The sequence below is a fragment of the Lonchura striata genome, chromosome 2 (genome assembly GCF_046129695.1).
Source record: "Lonchura striata isolate bLonStr1 chromosome 2, bLonStr1.mat, whole genome shotgun sequence".
Lineage (NCBI taxonomy): Eukaryota > Metazoa > Chordata > Aves > Passeriformes > Estrildidae > Lonchura > Lonchura striata.
The window spans coordinates 37,650,036-37,665,649 of NC_134604.1; the positions used below are offsets into that span (position 1 = coordinate 37,650,036).

Genomic DNA, 15,614 nt, shown 5'->3' on the forward strand with positions numbered 1-15,614 from the left:
AAATTAGATTCAGTTTCTCTAGAGACATTCCTCACAGTTTACATTCCTCTTCTCTGCAGCTGCCAGATCTGTCATGTATTAAATCTCGAGGAAGATTAACCCATGATATTCACCATCTTCTGTGTAACAGAAAGAATTCAACTCTGGCAACATCCTTTTGCTACACAGAGGATCTCCATTGCTCATAAACAGGAATTTATTTATGCTGCAAATATTATTTTGCATATATGCAAGGCCCCATATAGGCAAGTACAGTCTTGCTCCTTCCCATCATACTCTTTTGCAGGATCTCCTCTCCTGTTTTTTTTTAAGATATTAATTTAATTATGTAGTTATCAATCACCAATTAAATTTTTTGTTCACATGACTTCAAAATTATTAGTTAGTTTATAAATTGAATGAATCAAGTAACAATTGCTAACCTAATTAAAATATCTCCCACAAAACCAAAATCTCATGAAATACCACTTACTGATTAGAATATCAAACATAACTACCAAAACAAACAAACAAACAAAAAAAAAAACAAGATGTCTGTATATATTTATTTAGCATGAAAGCAATGCTTAGTGGTCTCAAAATAGTCAGTCAACTGCATTTTAGTAGAAAATTTCAGTGTTTTGACTTATCCCTTTTTTAAATGGAAGATAGTAGATATGGCTGAAGTGCTCAGTTTATCAGTGTTAAAATTGTGTTCAGTGCTGGGAGCCATATGGTAAACTAGGGATTAAAAGCATGGAGGGATTCTGGCTGACCTCACAGTCACATGTTGCATGTTCAGAAAGCACAGAAGTGCAGAGCTAACATGCATGTAATAACCTTATTTTATTGTGTTACAATTCTATTCGGTAACTTTCCTGCTCCATCTTGCTCTTGTGTGATGCAGCAGGCAGCACCTACATTTTGTGGATGTTTTCCACAACAAATTAAGTCCCAGAAAGGAGTAATGAATTTCATATGCCCAGATCATTTGCCCATCCTCAAACAATATAATTAGTAAGGTACAGAGTAGTAATTATCCTGACTGAGATCTTAATGGCAGTGCTCTAAAAAACAATGTACTTGACATGCTTTTGACTAAATGCCACTAATTGGAAGTAAGAATTATACATTTGCAACCCTAGGAAAATGCCAAAGTCCTCCAGGAACGGGCAGTCGCTTACATCAATGCAGATTCTTCTATAGAAGGTGGGTCTTTTATTTTAATTTTAGCTGACTTTAGGTGCAATTTTTATTCATTTTCTGGGAATTATTTACTGGATAAGTGTACTGAATAAGTGTAGCAAATACCTAATTAAGAGGAGAGAAATAACAATTTAAGTTTTCATGTTGCTTTCTTTTGCAACTGTGTTCAGTGCTGGGAGCCATATGGAAAACTAGGGATTAAAAGCATGGAGGAATTCTGGCTGACCTCACAGTCACATGTTGCATTTTCAGAAAGTCCAGAAGTGCAGAGCTAAAATGCATGTAGTGCCATCCACGAGCTGCAATCCACTTGTCTGAGTCCAGAATGTCTCCTCTGGAGGAGTTTATTATTCTGTGCTAATGAACTGAGCATTCTGTATGTTAAATTGTCTCTTAACTGCATTAACTTTAATTTACAACTGTAGTTTTAATATATGACAGTCTGCTCCTTGTTCTGGTCACAGCTCCAGCTCCTTTACCTGTGGAATTATAATCTTTTGAGACAATAAATTATTATGATGGTAAAACATCAGGTTTACACTTTGTGGGGTGGGAGATGCTTTAGTGCTTTGAGCCAGTGTGATCACCTTTGTTGATTGCCAGGAGCAGGGGGTTATATATTTATTACAGGAGGACTTCTTAAAAAAATAAACACTGAAAAGTATTTTACAAAAAACCTTATCCATCACTATCCAATTTACTGTGTCCTTCAGATTATGAGAAGAATATGTCATTCAGGAATGCTACTTAGAAACTGGCCTTTTTTTTTGAGAGGGCCTAACACTATGATCTATATCACAAAATCCTTCTGAAATTATGCTATGCTTTATTACAGAATGACCTTTTTACTCTTTTCTGTGTTGAAATAATAGTCAGAAGAGTCCTGTGAAGCTGCTCTGCATCATAACCTCAGTTAGTCTGGGCACTACTCTTCCCATGTCAAATACAATTTATTTAGACTTCCTGTGTGTGAATAAATAGGATATCTATAGGCATATTTAGGAATTCTTTTTATTCCTGTCAGCCAAAATTTTTGTCTGTCACAAAAGGATTGGAAAGAAAGGTCAAACATAGCTTCTAAATGCTCAGTTAGAGCTGGGAATAAGGAGGGCTAGAGCTGTTCCTTCATTTATGCTGCTTACATGCTGTGTAAAAAGTAGAGCAGAATTTCACACCTAGAAAATCTCACAAATGAAATAATAGCTTTACAACTGCTTCATATTCTCACCATGGATTGTAACGCATATTTTTAGTTGGTTTGCAGCCAACATGCTGCTGCCTTAACAATTTTCTTCTAAATCTTGATTATTCAAACATGTCTCTTGCTTTTCTCATTAAAGAAAATGTGAAAGCAAAACAACTGAAAAAGAAGAGTGTAATAACTATGATACTGAACCATGTTCAGTGCACTGGTTTAAGTATCTTGTACATCTCTCACCTGAGCAGTAAAATCCCCTGTAGACTCATAGCATCCATGTACTCTGAAAACTAGTTTATCATCGTATGTTCTCCACAGCACTTCTTATACCACTTTTTTGACAGCAAATTATTTCTATTTATTGTCCTATAGCAATGAAAAGAAGCAAAGCAAGTCATTGTTTTGAACACTTTTGTGGCTTGAATTTCCAGTTTTCACATACAGACTCTCCTTGGAAACATCATTATTATTATCTGGTGTTTTTTCCATCATCTTACTTTCTGCCTTCTATTCAACAAAACTTTGGAAAGTGTATGAGTGACAAGAGTTTGTAGCTAATGAGGGATAATTAGGCATACTTTAGAGCTATGGGAAGACTTAATTACATCACTGTGGATGTACTGTAACCAATACATTATTGCCTTGTAGTGGCAGTAGCTTACAAAGTGAGACCATGCAGTCTGTTTCTGTATACATTCCAAGGCAAGATCTAAATTCTTGCCTTAGTCAAAATGTTTATCTAAGAAAGGACTGCCGGGTTTAATCCATTAAGAAGATAATGCCACTAGTATATCAAGGGAAAATTTCCATGTTTTTGTTTTTTTTTCAGGTAACTACACATTAAGAGTTGACTGTACCCCTCTTCTCTACAAATTGGTGTATAATCTAACAAAAGAGGTACAGAATCCATCTATTTTTCTGCCTTTCTAAGAATAAGTAAGACCCCAAGTTTATTTTATAAAATTAGACTATTGAATAATACCAGATTTTTTTTAATTGCTGTGCTAGAAGAATCTTGATCCCACCAGAATCAATAGCAAAACATCCCATCAGCAGTACACAGCCCATGTTCACAGTTCCTCAATATTCTTAAGAAGATTGAAATGTGTCACTGAAATAAGTGGAACCTTATTTGCAATGTATAGTAAAAAAAAAAAAAATAAAAGCTTGATATAAGAACACAATAATAAAAATAAATAATAATAATAAAAATGCTTGAGCAAGATCAATTCCCTAAATTTATAAACATTGAAGAGAAATATTTTTTACATTGGCTGGCTACCATCCCCTGAATCTCCTCCATATCTCACTGAGTCCGTGAAATATGTGATAAATATTAAAGGATTAAGAAGGTTTTTTAACAGGTCTGATGTATGGATTTTCATTGTTTCAAGCGGTTTAACCATGACTCCTTCACTTTCACCTCTCAGGATACATTATCATAAGGCTGAAAGGTTGTGATCCATTAAAGCATGGAACTCTATTTTCCATATTTTCCATGAGTTAACCAGATTAGGCTCCTCCATGAGTCATTGCCACCATCCTCAGAAGAGGATTTATCTCCATTAACAGCAGATAGCTCTGTCTGACTTAAGCAACACAGGTTCCTGTAAAGGCATTGGGTAGAAATTGGTGCCTTTAGGGTGAGATTTGTTTGACCAGATGTGGTTGTCTAGCTTTTTATGTACTGAACTCAAACTATTTCCCCCCTCTCATATTAAGGGAACTAAGGTCACTTGGTCCAGTGTAAAAATCTGCCCTGTAATGGCACCTGGTAGGATGACTCCAGGTACCAATCTCCCATCCTGCTAGATGCATTAATCCCAAGTTATTTTCAAAGTACATTTTTACCACCTGAAATGCCATGGTTTAGATCTGGGGAAGTTTATCTATGCTATTCCCTTTATTTTCTTTTCTTTTCTACATATTATTTTCCTATCAATTCTTTCTATCTTAAGCTTTCATTCTTGCAGAGGGAAGAAACTGTGCTGCTCAAATATTAGCTCTGACATTCGGCACACTGAAGAGCATTCTCTTTTGTCTATAAAAATTTTCATGTTCTTAGTGTTGCAGGGCCCTTGATAAAATAATTTATTTTCTGTCTGCAGTAAGCTGCTAACTCAAGAAGACATTTTACTGCAAAAGATAAACAAAGTTATAAAAAAGTACTTTGGGCTAAAAATAGTACCAATTCTTGATCTTAAGTCAACTATTCAGCTGTTGCTGGTTTGAGTAGAAAACTTCCATTAAAGTACCATGCAAAGTACTTGAGACTGACTTGTAAAAATAAATGTCATATTCACTGTTATTTTTGCTTTTAACAGTAGAAGCATAATGTAAACACTAGAAAACCTGGCAGCCCGATTATGCCTGTCCAAAGAAAAGTTATTTCTGTTCATAGTAAGGTGTCCCACATCTAGTTATCCAACATCCAAAGATCTCTTTGCTCTTCTTGTTTTTTAGTGAGCCAATTCTCACCAGAAAGATGTGTAGTGTACACATGAAGTGCTTTCTCTCAGAGAGTTCTGCATTTCAGTGTGATCCAACATACAGATGAGACATTGAGCTGTTGACTGGCTTTTTGGCCCTGCTTTACTGCCAGGATTTAGACATTTGATCACCACCAAATGGTGTCTGCAATAGTTCAATTCCCCTGTGATTATCAGTGCTTGTTTTGCATTTATACTTTAAAAACTCTTCATCTTCTCTTGAGTTAGCAGGAAGTTTATGCTGATCCTAATTTTGGATCTAAGTCAGGGCAAATATTATGTTTTACTGTGCTCTCAGTGTTGTATGAAAAAGCTGACCAATGTTTTTTTACATGACCAGAGCTGTTAGAATAAATCTTTGCCAGAGCATAGAATGCTTTTGCTCCCATATGTCAGAGTTCAGCTTGATCTTATTAATGTGCAGTTTTTACTTTAGCCCTAGGACTTGACCAGAGTACCCTGAAAATGACAGCAGCCAAGCAGTTATTTCACAAAGTTGTTATTTTCTTGCTAGCTGCTGACAGAATCTCAGAGGTCAGAACTCTTTGCAATTTCAATTTGGAGTCTCTGTTTTTCAAGGCCAAATTTAAGTCTCAACAATATGGTGGGACTATGTAAGTGTCCATGAACATTTATGCTTTGTATTTTGGAAAACCACAAAATTCCAATCCTCTGCACATCACAACCAATCTTATACTTAAAGGACCTTGTCTATTAAAGGTTGTTTAAGCATAGTTGGAGACCAGGGTTGGAGTCCTGATTTATTTCTACTCTGCCACAGATTTTCTAACAGCTTTGGTCAACTTATCTTGCACTCTTTCATAGTTTTGCTGGCAGCATGATGACAGCACTAATACTTACCTTTTCCATCCTGGTTACAGAGGTTTTGTTTTTGTTTTTGTTTTTGAGGTAAGGGTGAGACCTACATCTATACATCCAGTGTCCTGCACAATGATTCTCCAGGCTTTGTTGAGTCCCTTTGGAACTGCTACAATATGACTGCTTTGGACCCTTCCTTCTAGCACAATTCTTTTGTATTTTTCCTACAGAACAAGCAGTCAAATGTTAGGTTTAGCCTTGTTGAGAGGATATTGCTGCTGTGCAAGGCAAACCTCAGGGCAAACAGACTTGTGTTTGTCATCTCCCCATGCCTGCTGAAAGAAAGCAGGTTCTAGTTTCTGGAGGAGTCCCATAGTATGTATGCTCTGGTGGGTACACACACATTCCCCCTGTAGCAGATGAGCTCCAGGTAGCATCCATTTATCCTGTTCTTTCCTACTGTCTGTGGTTGGTTCCAAGTGCCTGTGAGATGCTTTCCTTGCTTGGGAATTCATAAATATGTGTAACAAATGTCAATATTCACTTCCCTGCATGCAGCAACACTGCTGGTTAGGAACAAAGCAGGGAGCTGCAAAGATCTCCTTTGATAATTCATTGAGTTAGAGGTAATTCCAATGAGATTATTATATTTCCCTCTCCAGATTCTAAGCCCTGATGAGGGTTATGAAAATAAATCTCTTTATGAGAGTTGGCTTGAGAAAGATCCCGCATCTGAAAATAATAGCTATCCCAGGTAAGTTGTTAATATGTTTCAGGGTTTTTTTACCCCAATATTTTAATCATATCATGGCATGGCTACTCACCAGAATTGTTTTAGATGTGCTATTTATGGCAACAATACAAAACCTTTTAGCACAAGGTGACTCTCTAGTCACCTTGTTTTATAGTAAAATAAAATAAAATTTTATTATTTTTATTTAATTATGTTGACATTATGAAATCTCACACTTTCTAAAGACCCTTTTATTAGTAGAAAAGCAATTTGAAAAGCATTCCAAAAAAAGCAGGGTGGGGAAAGTGTTCAAAACATAGTTTAGTCACCTACTAGATAAGATAAAATCAAAATTATTAGGATAAGCAAACAGTTGAAAGAAGCTGCCTAGAGCAGTAATTAAAAAGCAGTAATTAAAAAACTTGAGATAATTATTCCTTGTTTATACAATGAATGTAAATGTGTTACATTACAAAGCTATGTATGAATACATTAACACTTCATATTTGAAGGTATTACAACTCCAAAACACTCTTTCCACCTGTGATTCAGGCTAAATCTTATTCACAGTGTGGCATTACTGACATAAGGTAAACAGAACTGCCCCTTTTTTCTGATTTGACAAAAGTCTTCTGCATGTTTCTGGCTCTGCTGAGTTTCGGGATTCATTAGGCTCACTGAGATTTCTTCCTTTTGAAAAAGCTGCCAGATTTGATCTTTCTTAGTCCATGCACATAGTCCCTTGCAGAAATGTACACTAACTTCAGCTGAAACAGATTTTTTTTTTTTTTTTTTAGTTGAGAAACAGTAATTATTCATCAGGCCATACATATAAACCTAATGCTTAACTTCAAACGTAAATATTTGAAAATGCTTGGAGCGCTAGGTCTGCCTAGCGCCGTTCCCTCGCCCTGCCACGCCGCAGCTCCCCATCAGATGGCAGCGGCGGCCCGCAGGCGCCGAGCGCCGCCCGCGCCTTGCGCTGGGAATCCTGTACCGGCCCTGGATTCTGCTGCGGAACGCGACAAGTGCACAAACACATCTGTCTTTACACATATTGCTGCCCAACTCAGATTAGTTTGGAAATAGATGATTGATGTTTTAAGACGGCGGAGACGTGCCTGATGCGATTTTATGGCTCCTGCGCATAAAGTGTTTGTATTTTTAATGTCATCGCTGCCATAATTAGGATTGCTACAATTAAAAGATCTTCCTAGCAATATTGGATACTGAATCAGAGTGTTGGAATAAAATCAGTTAAATAATTAAGCTTGCCATTCATCTAGTCTCTGATCTTGCTAGTGTCCCTGATGTGCCCTTCAGAAGAACTGACCTCAATTTCTCTTAAAAATCTGCATTTTGCATAAATTACTACCATACTGTTCAGTAAGTGCTCTCACTAAGATGTTGTCTTTTCTGCATGCAGAATAAATAAACTGGGGTCAGGCAGTGACTTTGAAGCTTACTTCCAGCGACTGGGAATTGCATCAGGCAGAGCTCGTTACACCAAAAATAGGGTAAGTCTGACAGACTGCTTGAAGAAGTTTGATAGTGCTGAGCAGTCATCCAGTTAAAAGCATGTATTAATAATTAATAAAAAAGCTTCAAAGCATCTCTGACTGGTTTGTATATCAGTGACGTTTCTTAATTTAGCAAGAAACCAAAATGTTTGGAGAATAAAGCATGTTACAGTGATGTGTATATTCTATAGGATGTCAAGTTCACAGAGAGGTATTTATAGAGTTTGATTGAAGGTGGATAGTTTGTTCCACCATGCTATTAATAGTCCTCTTAATATACAAATCTTCCATAGTTGTGTTCAGAAATAGCTACACAAGGTAAAAAGGGGCTATGATTGAGGACTTTTGCTATCCAAACTCCAAATTGTTTTCACTCTTGGAGAGGGCAACCTCTGTGCAATGGAACTGAAGGCAGGTCTGTTTGGGTAGAGAGAAGGAAACCTGCTCACTTAATCCTGTGCAACAGTCCATGGATTTGGATTAGTTCAATTTTTTAATACAAACACACCCAAATGAAGGATATTAAATTGTGTTTTGTAGCAAATAGCTTTTTTGATTTGGAAACCAAACAAAACATCAAAGTTGTAAAGGGATCAATACATCTATTAACTGCAGTCAGAATACAGGGCATTGACAAATTTGCTTGCTCTTTTCCAGAAAGCAGACAAATTCAGCAATTATCCTGTTTATCACACTGTGTATGAGACATTTGAGCTAGTGGAAAAATTTTATGACCCCACCTTCATGAAACAGCTAACAATTGCCCAGTTACGAGGCAAACTGGTTTATGAACTGGCAGATTCCCAGGTCATTCCATTCCACACTACAGACTATGGAGAAGCCTTAAAAGGATACAGCAACAGAATTTATAAATTGGCCATGAAGCATGAAGAACAGCTGAAACTTTACAAAGTATCATTTGGTGAGTAACAGCTACAGGACTGTGCATTATGTGCATTAATTAGAATCATGCAGGGTCGCGTTACATCTGTCATGGCTCTGCAAATCAATTCCTTTCTTTCCTGTTTGAATTTTGCCATCACAGTAAAGTAATTTTATTTTTGTTCTAAACACAAGTTTAGCACATTATTGTCTTGACAAAAGAGTTATAAGAATTTTCATGCATATTATTAATTACAGGCATTATTTGAGTGCTCATGGGCAGTTAAGGACCTCAAATATAGGACAAAGAGGTATCTCAGCCTGGTCCTCACTTCCTTGCTTAGAAAAGAAGACAAGTGCTTATGGCAACTGCTTTGAAATTGAGGGACGTAGGTGTCTATTCCTCTTCATCCAAAACTTCCTCTGACCCTGGGGAGGACCACCATCTCCCTTAGTGCCTCATTGCCATTTTTAAGCCACAGGAGCACTTTTCCAGCTCTCCTGCATGAATACATCCATTTGCTGAGCACCTGAGCACATTGTTCTGGACCCCATAAAACAGGTCTAAAGTGGCAGAGTGCTCAGGATCCCAGGCTGGGATAGCTTACACAGTCGTTTTCAGTCTCCTTTTTTTTTTCTTCTTTTTTCCTTCTTGCTGTGATCACTCCTTGTGTTTCTGCACCAAGGAGATTTTTCAGTCAGTCCTAATTCACTTGCTATCTGATGAACCCATGATTTAGAGAGAGAAATCAGCTTTTGGAGATGCAGTTCTCATTTGGAGTGTGTGAAACATTGTAAGTAACTCAAACTAAACCCACATTTGAGGGAAATTAAAAATTACGTTTGAAATGTCATGTAATGATTTTGGTGAAAATTTTTTAACCATTTTGAAAAGACACCCTTTTTTGTAAAAAGGCCTCTTGAGACAGAGGAAGCATCTTGTGTGATGGATCATCTGGTCTGAGATTCTGTAAAACACCAAGAGTTACTTCAATATGTTCTAGTGTTCACTGCAGCATGTAAGATCAAATCTATTTTTTTTTTTTTACAGTAGTAGAACATCTATCAAAATTTCTGTGAAATAATTTACTTTTATTGTTTGAATTTCTATTTTCAGATTAAAAGCTACATAAACTACCTCCTGACAAATGCATTTATTCTCATTCCTAGAATCTAGAAGCAATCTTCTATTTTTAGCTTTTTTTTTCCACCTAAATAACACTGACACCTCTCCTTAATAACTTTATAAATGTGTAATTTTGACTATTTTTTACAAGGCATGTTTTTCAGTCTTATCATTATTTTCATGGCTCTTCTCTGATGCCTGATGAATTTTAAATTATTTATTGAATGAAGCTATGATTTCTAATTGTTTATTTATTGTATTGCACCAGAGTACATAAAATAACATAGGTAGGTTTTACAATACTGTGAAAATTAAAATCTATTTCACTCAACATTTTCATAGAACTGCTTATTGTCAACATTGAATGTCAGAAAATTGTTGATTAAGCCTGACTAATTCATATAATTGTCCTTTAAAATAATATATTAAGGTTCTTATTTGCATTTGGTTTCACATTTTAGCTGCTCATCTGCAACAATGAAAATGAAACCTTTTTTTCATAAAATTTGTGCTTGTAGTCATATGCTATCAGGAAATAATGTTTTCTAGTGGGGAAAAAAGAAATGTGATGTTTTCTAAGATAACCGACATTGACAACACTGAATAGTTAGTGAACATGAACACAAAGTTTCTTGCATTATTTTTCAGATGGTCTTTTATTTTTTTTCACTCTTAAATTCCCTCCTACTCCTGAAATATAATCTGTTGTTGTGATATGGCCATGATGTCAGCAGGGCAGGACTCTGCCCCCTGAAAACCATAGAGGGTTGTGGTAAGTGTGAATTCTCATCCTCACAAGGCAACTTGTCCCTCTGAGCTGCAGTCTGTAAACAGCTTGCATACATAAAATCTGTGCCTCCAATTGCACCAACTAAGCAACAGAAATAAGACAAAAATGAAGCCAGTGTAGGCTTGTGATGAATAAATAAGTTTGCTAGATATAGAAGAGCAAATGAGTCTGAGGAACGGCTTTCAATAGGAGTCCAGGGAACAGAAAGCCTGTCTCGTGAAATCGGGTGATAAATCTATAAACAGTGATGTGTTAATAGTTGCCAACAGAGGACTGGATTTAGGGGATGATCTGATAGTATGTCCCATCTTCCTGAGCAATTGAAGAGAGGATACTCTGGTTTAACCAAAGTCTTCTGAAACTTGTGGGCAAAATTTACAAGTTTTAAACTGTCTTTTTTCTAATTAAGTTGAGTTTTGGAGGGGCCAGAAGTTGGCATCGTAACATCCACCTGTGACTTATTCTACAAAAATTACTTGCATAAATCAATACTTTTCCCAGGTGTGTATTAAACAGAGCCTTCCACAAGAAAATTATCACAGCTGGTATTGCCATTAAAAGGAAGGCTTCTCTAAGTTATTCCACGTCTTAGATGTACTGGGCTGGGTCAGGGCAGGAAAAAGCAGCAGCAATTCCTGCCCACCTGCCTGCACACAGTCAGGCAATCCCTGGGGTCTGAATGGCAGTGCTGTGGGACAGCACAGGGGGACGTGGCACAGGCACCTCCTGTGCTGCAATTCCAATGCCCAACAAGCACAGGACCTGGCTGCTTTAACCTGCTGTGCCTGTCCCTGTGTGCCATGACAGCTGTGCCTTTTGTGCCTCACCTCACACTGCTCAGTGCACGTATCACACTCTCCTGGTGTGCTGTGAATGGGACATCTTTCTCCTCGAGTGCAATCCTGCTGTTTTTTCCACAGCCTTCTGGAACAGCTGGTATTTCTGATGGAAGTCAGGCTTTTTATACCTGCACGCTGCAGTGCATTTGTTAAACAGGAAACTGCAGAGCTCTCAGTTTGCAATGACAGCCAATTTTTTGCTTGCAAGGCAGAAGGAAGATGTATGGTTGTGAAAGCTTTCCCAAGCAGTCTGCTTTACTGTCGGTCTCATTGCAAAAAGTATTTGCTAGTAGTGCAGCTCTTTAAAGTCTGCTCTAAGGAAACCAATCAATTATGTAAAAATGACAAAATTAATGTTATTATATCAGCAAGACAAATGTAGTTCTTTTCCCACTGGGCAACCGAAAGGTATATTTGGCTTAGTGAATACTATGAAGTTGTTCATGTAGTCTTTCTATTCCTAGATCCTCTTTTTTCTGCTGTGGTGAACTTTTCAAAGGCTGCTGCTGAATTTCACAGAAGACTTGAACTAGTTGACAAGAAAGAGTAAGTCAGAAAAAAGAGTTATGTGTATGTGTATATTTATGTCCTGGTTAGCCTTAGGTACGCAGAGTGGCAGTACTTTATTTCTTCTACTACACAAGGATTTTCTCTGATTAGTGTAGAACAGAGCTCTGAACCCTGAGACAAGCAGTAGCTTTTAAGGTGAATTAGCAGATACAAGAATGTCTCCTGTGGTTGATAGTATGAGCTGTAGAGCTTATTGCTTGTATCAGGTTGGCATTAAAATTACTGTAATACATGGAAAGGCAGGTAGCAATGAACATTAAGAGTTGGACTGAGATCTCTACTTAAACACCTACACTTGAGCGTTGCAAGTGATGCTAGAATTTGTACTTTCAGCACACTTCAAAGACAGAGGATGATGCTTCAGAATATCATATGATGCTTGAGAGCCTAAGGCCCCTGAAGGGCTCCTGTGCTCTCTGAATGCTGTGACTGCAGGCCACATATGGTACCAGTTGTGTTTAGGCAGTTAATCTCATCATTACTATGTTATGTATAGATAGGAACGGGACTATGGACATTTGGCTTATGGATGGGTACCAAAATTTAGCTGTCTACATCTGTGTAAATCTCATTCTTCTTCTTCCCGCTGTTAAGTGACATCTTTCAGAGCCATTTAACACTAAGGAAGTATCTGACACTCTCAGAAAGTTTCCCATTTTATTTTGCACAGTGTGAAATTTTGTTTTCTAACACAGAAATATCAATTCATTAATATAACATGTATTCAGCATCTCCATTTGCAAAACCTCACCTTTTCTTGTGAACTGTAGACCACACTTGTCTTTTTTTCTCTTTTTCTGTCAAAAAAAAAAAAAAAAAAAAAAAGAGAAGTGTTTCAAATGAAACTGGGAGGTCATGTTTCCCTGCTGTGTGACATTTCTCTGTCTCACTCTCCTGCAGTTCAGTTGCAGTGCGCATCATGAACGATCAGCTGATGTTAGTAGAAAGAGCTTTCACTGATCCTCTGGGCTTGCCAGGAAGGAAGTTTTACAGGTGAGGCTAAAAGTTTCTTGACCTGCACCCTATTTTTGCAGCTGACTGGTCAGTTGAATTGCTGTATGGGTTTCACAGGAATTACAGTTCAACACATTGCTTTAAGTACAATTCAGCGAGTAGTGGATTTTGTTTGTAACCCTTAAGGAGAACTTGGCTAGACCAGTCTTGTGGAGCCAAATTCTTCTCTTTTGGCTCTTTTTATCAGCTGTGGTTAAACTACAACAGCATTTTAATCTGACTTTTACTTGCAGATATGCAGTACTATTGCTGTTACAATTTGTTCTTGTGATTGTCTGCAAAGTGAGGATTGAGTGGAGAATGAATGAACTGTATTGAAAAGAAAGGTACAAATAGGGTAGAGTAAATGAGAACAGATGTGTAGTGAGGGTCAGTTGAAGAGAGAAGCCAAGAAGGGAGAGCTTGGAGAGTTTGGAGAGGGAAGGACCCTCCAGCACAGGATAAAGGCCTGTGAGCTGTGCTACAGAGCCCCATCTGTCCCAGATTTGGCTGCTTCTATAGGTGCTCCAAAAAGCTTAAACCACTAACTACTGTATCCTTCCTAGAAACCCAGTGCTTTTATTAGGAATAGCTGACAAGATGCCAGCTTTCAGTGTCAGGGGTGTAAGTACCTCACTTTGCTTTCAGTATCCCCCTTTTCTAACAACTGGATATGTCTGATTCACTGATGGATGCCTTTCACACCATGCCAGAAGTCTTTCAGGCAGGTAGAACTGAGAATTGAACTTCCATCCTCCACTCACACTTTGAGAAGAATTAAGTAATTTCTTTCTAGAAATTTTTTTGTAGAGTGTTTGGTATCATTTGGAGCTGTCTGGGCTTTTTTATTATTAGTTCTTACTTGCTTGCATTTATTAATGTAATTTTAATGTTTTGTTTTCATTTGGGAGGACTCTTTCATGTAGTGTAAATGTGCTTTGATACTTCATAGTTAAAATCAATTTAATTGCAGATCTGCAGCTATTAATTATTTAGGGAAAAAAACTATACCAAAAAATAAGATTGATATTTCGTGCAGTTCTGATCCAATATGAGCACTTCTTTTCTGAAGAATTCATGCTTTTCTCACGAATTCACCCACAGATTTTTTTTCCCCTTCTTTTAAATTCCTTTCCAAGGTAAGTAATCTGCTGACCATTATGCAGCTACTTAATTGTTTTTGAGGTTTCTATCCCATATCTCACATCTATAACTAGTTGTATTCCCTGTTCCAGACTGGCAAATTACTTTGAAAAGTTTGTTGAGCTCTCATTTTTAAAAAGTGTAACATGGTTTTGTTCCTAATTAGACAAATGTGTCATCTCTTCCCAAGGAGTAGGCCACCTGACCTAAATCTGTGCCCTTTCCAACAGATTTTGCTCGTGACCATTCCTGTCCTTTTAAAGACCAATTTTCCTGTATATTTAGTAAGTTCTGATCTTCCTGGGATTCATAGCTGTTTTATATAGTACACACACACAATGAACACACAACCATATCAATAGTTTATTTTATTTAGGATAATTGCCTTTTTCTTCTTTTCCCATAGACATGTTATCTTTGCTCCAAGCAGCCACAACAAATATGCAGGAGAATCCTTCCCAGGAATCTATGATGCCATGTTTGATATCGAAAGCAAAGCTGATCAACATGAAGCCTGGGAAGAAGTGAAGAGGCAGATTTCCATTGCAGCCTTCACTGTGCAGGCAGCAGCAGACACACTGAAGGAAGTTGCATAAGATGATGGCTTTGCAAACTCCCCCAGCAGAATGTGGCACACAGGGCTGCCAGGCTACTGCAGTGTCCCAGTGCCTGAGTCTCCAGCCTCCCAAACCACATGGTAGGTCAGCAGAGCTCTATGTGTCAGAGAACTCCTGAGCTAGGAACTGATGCATCTCTGCTACTGACAGAACTGTAGCTTTATGGAACAGCCCTGGATGGAAACAAATTTGAGTCTAGGGAGAAGTGGGAACAGGGGGGAAGCAGGAACAGTTTCTGATTGGAATTTTCTGAGAGATCAACCAGCTTTGAGGACCCAATGTTTTGGATGTACAGTTATGAAAACAATTATTTACCAAGTTACCTGCAAATTCTGTCCACAGCAGTGATGAACAGCAGACATTTTGATGGAAGAAATGTAATACTCAGCCTGTACATTTTTCTTGTTCTGATAATTACTTTTATAATAGAAAACACCAAAGGTATCTCTGCATTTCAGAATTTATTCTGCAGGACTGGTGAATGCTCTTTACACTGATTTGCTTTCTATTCCTTAAAAAATAAAGAAATTACTTGCCTACGATTACCAAAGAAGTACTGACCCTTGATAATCAGGGAAAACAGCTGCATATATGCAGAAATCCAAAAGCATGGTCTCAGTGGAGTGCACATCTAGCCCACTGGAAGTCTCTATGCATATCCCTCCTTCATTTGCACTTTGGAAAATAAAGATTTTGCACGGTAACCAAAA

General features: G+C 37.6%; 1 protein-coding gene across 1 annotated transcript in view; it reads left to right on the forward strand.

Moving 5' to 3' along the window:
• LOC110478414 (N-acetylated-alpha-linked acidic dipeptidase 2) overlaps window positions 1-15,614 on the forward strand; it is a 29,648-nt gene extending 14,034 nt beyond the window's left edge. Inside the window, exons 12-19 of the mRNA XM_021545012.2 lie at window positions 1,125-1,188; window positions 3,213-3,280; window positions 6,354-6,445; window positions 7,851-7,941; window positions 8,602-8,866; window positions 12,046-12,127; window positions 13,052-13,144; window positions 14,694-15,614. Coding sequence (XP_021400687.2) covers window positions 1,125-1,188; window positions 3,213-3,280; window positions 6,354-6,445; window positions 7,851-7,941; window positions 8,602-8,866; window positions 12,046-12,127; window positions 13,052-13,144; window positions 14,694-14,883 — 945 coding nt within the window. The 3' untranslated portion in view covers window positions 14,884-15,614. The remainder of the gene's footprint in view (window positions 1-1,124; window positions 1,189-3,212; window positions 3,281-6,353; window positions 6,446-7,850; window positions 7,942-8,601; window positions 8,867-12,045; window positions 12,128-13,051; window positions 13,145-14,693) is intronic.